At 35.9% G+C, this 6223-nt stretch overlaps 1 protein-coding gene across 1 annotated transcript; it reads right to left on the bottom strand.

The window, feature by feature from the left end:
- Window positions 1-1196: 1196 nt before the first annotated feature.
- Window positions 1197-6223, bottom strand: LOC132860583 (chymotrypsinogen B-like). Its single transcript, XM_060891804.1, has 6 exons — window positions 6071-6223; window positions 3377-3397; window positions 2991-3162; window positions 2488-2744; window positions 1917-2059; window positions 1197-1842 (listed from the first exon to the last, which is right to left on the bottom strand). Exons 1-6 carry the CDS (start codon window positions 6129-6131, stop codon window positions 1564-1566), a joined length of 933 nt encoding a protein of 310 aa, XP_060747787.1. The 5' UTR covers window positions 6132-6223; the 3' UTR covers window positions 1197-1563.

Consider the following 6223-nt stretch of genomic DNA (forward strand, 5'->3'; position numbering starts at 1 on the left):
ACATTCTCTCACACACACACAAATTGGGCATTGCATTTCATTAGGCCTCCAGAAAAAAAAAAAGCTACACATTTGTAAATATAGGGGGGCACGGTGGCATAGTGGTTAGCACGTTCGCCTCACACCTCCAGGGTCGGGGTTCGATTCCCGCCTCCGCCTTGTGTGTGTGGAGTTTGCATGTTCTCCCCGAGCCTCGGGGGTTTCCTCCGGGTACTCCGGTTTCCTCCCCCGGTCCAAAGACATGCATGGTAGGTTGATTGGCATCTCTGGAAAATTGTCCGTAGTGTGTGATTGCGTGAGTGAATGAGAGTGTGTGTGTGCCCGCCCTGCGATGGGTTGGCACTCCGTCCAGGGTGTATCCTGCCTTGATGCCCGATGACGCCTGAGAGAGGCACAGGCTCCCCGTGACCGGAGGTAGTTCGGATAAGCGGTAGAAAATTAATGAATGAATGATATGCCTTCGCCTAGCAGAGGGCAAAATATGATCTACCGAAATGATGCTACACGCACCCACACACACACACACACACAGTCAAACAACCGTTCAAAGCATTGGGCATTGCATTTCAGTTGGCCTCCAGACAAAACAAAAGCTACACATTTGTAAACATTTCACACACGCACATGAACACACACATACACACATACTGTACACACACACATACACAGCCAAACACTGTTCAAAGCATTGGGCATTGCATTTCAGTTGGCCTCCAGACCAAACGAAGGCTACACATTTGTAAACATTTCACTCACTCACACACACACAGGTTCATATTTTTATAAAGAAGTTCAAAAATAAAATACATGTGTTTTGCAAATCATATTTGTTTCCTCTCTCTTATTTATGAATTTAGTTGCATCAGTCAGCTTTGGAGATATGCTGAGTAATGTTTGACATGTACCAGTCAGTGGTTATCCAAAATAATATTTAATACTTTCTGCATATTTTAATCAAAAACATGGCATAATTTCATAAGGTTTAAATTAAGGTTTATAAATTAAGTATAATAAAAAACATAAGAAGTGTAAAAGAAGTTTTTGTTCACATGAAATTATGGCATGTTTTTGAGTGGTGTGTGTGTATGTGTGTGTGTGTGTGTGTGTGTAGCCTGTTGTTGGTTGATCAGATGACATCTGTTTGGAAAAATAGTTACAAGTGTAAGATTTTCACAAATGTAAGCTGATCACAAAAATGGTGATTATTGTAGATTTTTTTATTTATAAGCATTCAAGTCAATTTGGCCTGGAAAAAAACCAGAAAAAAAAGGCTATCATATATACTTCATTTTTTATAAGCAGTCAAAACAGACAAGGTCAACTTGACTCGGCGATCCTAATTTGCATAGGAATGCAGACGAGGTCTGCAGAAGGGTTATGTAGACTTTAGTTTTCAGACACAAGCTTATAGGTTTTGTTTCTTCATTTCACATGAAAATAACCGTACCTTAAAATGTAGCTTTGTAGAAAATAAAGTTAAAAATTTAAGTAAAGCTTAAAGTCTGTGTTATGTTAGATTACTTTCTGTGCTTGGTGCTTGTGTCTTTAATTTGGCTAACATCACTAGTAGGTGAACAAGGAAGGGAGAAGGAAGGGGATGATGGTGAAAGAAAGAAAAAGACAGAAGAGGTTGAGGGAGATGTAACTGCCAAATGAGAATGCAACAAATTCCGGTTGATTGTTGTCTATCTTGTTATTAATCCAGTCTTCATACTGAGACACTCTGGTATACCCACTGGGTATAGATGGGGGAGCACATCTACTTAGAGTGGCAAAGCTCACAATCCCACCCTGAATCCAGATTCCATTAAAATTCACCTCCAGTGGACCTCCAGAATCACCCTGCAGGGACAAAAAGCTGTTATTAATATATGCTCCTTTACCACAATTAATATGACAGGTTTTAGATTTCCTACATTGCACGTGTCCTGTCCACCCACAGGAGAGATAGCACACATCATACCGTCCGTGATAATAAATGGTGAATATTTTTGTGCACAGACACTGTTATTGACAATCTGCAACTTCACCTCCTGCAGCTTTTGAGCGAGCTGCAAATCTGTGGAGACCCATTATGAATTTTTACAAACATGTTCATCATAATGGAAGGTGCTGAAAAATCCACACTGATCTGACCAGCTACCAACAATGAAAACACAGGCTAAGCTAATCATACTGTAAGCCATCTTTGCCAGCCAATAGAATATTTTTCAGCCACCTTACTCTTACTCTTTCAGTGTATATTTTTAATATTTTAATATTTTCTTTTAATATTGTTATCTAATCTATGATGTTACATTAGTAGTATTTGTTTAGAACATTTGAATCCAACATCACACCAGATGGCAGATTTGGCCTATTGGTTTAATATGTGTGGCTTGTTTTTCAGCAATATCTCAAGGCAAGGAATGATAGACTTTTTACTGATTTACTGCTTATGCTGTTTATTTTTCCAAATAATTGAAATAAATTATTTGAATAACTTACTATTATTACTGATTCTACCCCATCCTGTGGCCCAGACATTGGTACCACTTGGAAAAGAACTTTTGCTTGCAGCAAGACACACCGGACGGAAATAATCATTAAACTGCACTGAAGAGGAGAGCTGGACTAGTGCAATGTCATTGATCAGAGTGTTATCATTATAGCCTTCATGGATGATCAATTTAATAGCATTTATTGTCTCCATTACAGTCCCATTTTCAAGTCGTCGTGAGACTGTGATTTGAGGTGCAGTAAAACTGAAAATGAAAAAAGTGATATTGAGTAATTTGTCACCATCCATCCTATATTTCCCCTTATATTCTACATATATTTACAAAATATATTTATTTATGTATGTTTATAAAGTTTACATTTATAAGTAGCTATAACTTGTTAACAGTAAACTGTTGGACACTTTATAAGTTGCACAAATTGAACATACAAATAATTATATTATTATTGCATAGATACTTTTTACTTTTTTCTCAAGAAAAATTTCTCACGCTATTCCATTCACTTTCAAACAGTGAGCAGCTGTTAAGACCCAGTTCTGACTGATCAGACTGCCACCACAGAGGAATTTTGCTGACTGAACAATAACCTGCCAAGGCCAGGAACCAAGAGCAGCATCTTGACCACCAACAATCTTGTTGTTCAGTGGAGCCTGACCACAAGCTGGGAGAAAAGAAAGAGATCACAGAAACAAACATACACATTCTAACTTTACGAGCAACTATTAACAAAAAAAGACAAAAAATGTGTGTGTGTGTGTGTGTGTGTGTGTGTGTGTGTGTGTGTGTGTGTGTGTGTGTGTGTGTGTGTGTGTGTGTGTGTGTGTGTGTGTGTGTGTGTGTGTGTGTGTGTGTGTGGTGTTTGATTAAGAGCTTACCTCTGAGCTGAGACACTGAACCTAAAAAAAAGGAGAGAGGGACACAGAACTCTGAGCTCTATTAAACAATAATGAAGCTGTGCGATTTTACTTGTAGCTGTTGCAGATTACAATGAGAGAAAAAAATCCTTCAAGACTTTTAATTAGATATGTTTGGGCATTCTTAAGAATCTTCTGTCTTGTGGAACAAGTTTGGGATTCGATAAAGAGCTTATACAGTTGTGTGCTTCTAGGATCGGTGTGATCACATTTAGAGGATCACATACGTATGCCCATATAGTAAACAGAGTGTTTGTGTAAAGAATATGTGCTCAATGTCTATTCTAAATAAAAAAATAGCAAATAGTAATTCAATTTCAAAGATATTTTTTAGTTAATCATTTGTAACACATCCTAATAAATAAAAAGTCTTTGTCATGGAATAAATTAATGATATTATTATAGTGAATATGATGAATCACATTTTTCATTCAAATTGCATAGTAAATTAGTTTATATTAAAAGCTTACCAATAACAAATATCAGAGGTGGGAGTAAGTCACACATGTGCAAGTCACAAGTAAGTCTCAAGTCTTAACCTTCAAGTCTCAAGCAAGTCCGAGTCATTTTTTGTGAGAGTCAAGTCAAGTCAAGTCAAGTCACTGCTTTATGTCAAGCAAGTCAAGTCAAGTCGTAGCTTACAGACAAGTCATACAGATGTTTGATGATTTAACTAAATGTATATATTAAACAAAGTTAAATCTACAGTATTTATGGACTATGAGAGTTTTATTTGCAACAAAAATGATTATATGCATTTATTTTTAAAAGGTGTCCACATACAGGTGAGTTGTAAATACAATAAAAATCTAAAAATGAATAAAAATCAAAACTACAAAGAATAAGATGTAAATGTAACTGAAATAAGACCAACATAAAAGAATGAAAAGTTTCAATATGCCTCAAACATGGCAGAAGACCATGGAAAAGTAGATATATAAAAGTACAATGGTTTCTATGCAACCAAATGGCATTTTTTGAACAGACATTCCCTTTTAATGGGACATGAACACATCCTTAAATTAGATCCTTCCTTTTTAACAACAGAATAACAACAACAATCAATCATGTCAACCAAAAAACGTAAATTATTGAATCCCACAAACCTTGAGAGAGAGAGAGAGAGAGAGAGAGAGAGAGAGAGAGAGAGAGAGAGAGATGATTGGAGTGAGTGTAATTTATTAATTAAAGGGATAGTTAAAATGAAACTAAATAAATAAAACGTTCCTAAAAATGAAAATTCTGTCATCATTTTCTCACCCTCATGATGTTACAAACCTGTATAAATTTCTTTGTTTTGATGAACACACATGTAGATATTTTGAGGACTGTTTATAACCAAACCATTCACGAGCCCCATTCACTTCCATAGTGAAAAAAAGAATACTATGGAAGTGAATGGGGCTCATGAATGGTTTAGTTACAAACAATCCTTAAAATATCTTCCTCCGTGTTCATCAGAACAAAGAAATTTATACAGGTTTGTACCATCATGAGGGCGAGAAAATTATAAAATAATTTTTTTTATTTTTGGGTGAACTATCCCTTTAAATTGAATGTGTGCGCGTGTGCATGCGAGACAAGAATATGGCTCTGCTTGCAACTCTGAAGTTTTTTTATATTTATCTTTATGTTTTTTATATATATGTGCATCCCCATAAACGATCCATACGCTTTTCACTCAAAGCCTAACACTGAAGACCAATTATAAGTGCTATTGCAAAAAAGCTGACATTTCCACATAAACAGTGACCAACCATTTACACTACATTGCGCTTACAAAAAATTTAATTTGATAGAAATTTGTCATTCAAATGTGAGCGATGTGGTCGCATACTGCTGTTCTTCTCTTCTCATCTTGCACAAAATCCCAGTACCCGAACTTAATTATTTTTGATGTAGCGCCTTCCATGTTTCGTCACAACTGTTAAGGTTTATTAGTTAGTGCGCGCGCTCCCTCTGCTTGCCTGCTGCGTCACGTGGTGAGATTACGATCTTGCGTGCGTTTAAAAACAGATTTAAAAACAAAATAGACAAAAAAGATAAAACAAAAACAAAAAACAAGTTATTTCGAGTCATTTAACTCAAGTCCGAGTCAAGTCTCAAGTCATGAATGTCAAGTCAAAGTCAAGTTGAGTCTTTTTTTAATATTTGTCAAGCAAGTCTCAAGTCTCAAACTTGCGACTTAAGTCCGACTCGAGTCAAGTCATATGACTCGAGTCCCCCATCTCTGACAAATATACAGAGCACTTCAGTTGGCCATGAGCAGGGTTAGTAATTATACTTTACACATTCCAACAGCTCCAGGGCAAATATAGAAGAGTAAATAAGTGCTTGCATTTTGGTCTTAGTGTTTAAACAGCACTTTATATCAACCATAAAGTTTTTACTTACAAAGCAATAAACAATAAACAATTTAAAATAAGCAATAAACAATTTAACAGTGTAACATCATTTTTCTCGAGAGTCTCTTCACAGTGAAGTACTGGATTTGTTTAGTTTTATTAAGTATGCAAATGTAAATGCAAATTTACTTAGATGATTCCTCATTATAAATTTTATAAATTGTAATGTGTATACTTTGAAGAAAACAAAAGACTCATTAATCTGTATTGTCTTGCTTTAAATATAATATGTACTTCCTTTTACACATACCTGTAGCATTAAGGAATAGAGTGCATACAACACACACGACTTTCCACAAAATGATCTTCATGGTGTACTCTTTCCTCTGGCTCCGGTTGTCCTGTGTCTTTAATGTTTTAGATATGTTTTCTTTTATTCCAGGCACGTATAAAGCTATTTCCT

This window comes from Tachysurus vachellii, chromosome 18, assembly GCF_030014155.1.
Source record: "Tachysurus vachellii isolate PV-2020 chromosome 18, HZAU_Pvac_v1, whole genome shotgun sequence".
Classification (NCBI taxonomy): domain Eukaryota; kingdom Metazoa; phylum Chordata; class Actinopteri; order Siluriformes; family Bagridae; genus Tachysurus; species Tachysurus vachellii.

What these genes read in the sequence shown, in the direction of transcription:
- LOC132860583 (XM_060891804.1), bottom strand. Translation starts at nt 6,131, where the DNA reads ATGAAGATCATTTTGTGGAAAGTCGTGTGTGTTGTATGCACTCTATTC. An exon ending in TTCAGTGTCTCAGCTCAGAG is followed by an intron (nt 3,163 to 3,376) that starts GTAAGCTCTTAA and finishes CTTTTCTCCCAG; the next exon opens with CTTGTGGTCAGGCTCCACTG. An exon ending in GGGTAGAATCAGTAATAATA is followed by an intron (nt 2,060 to 2,487) that starts GTAAGTTATTCA and finishes GGGTCTCCACAG; the next exon opens with ATTTGCAGCTCGCTCAAAAG.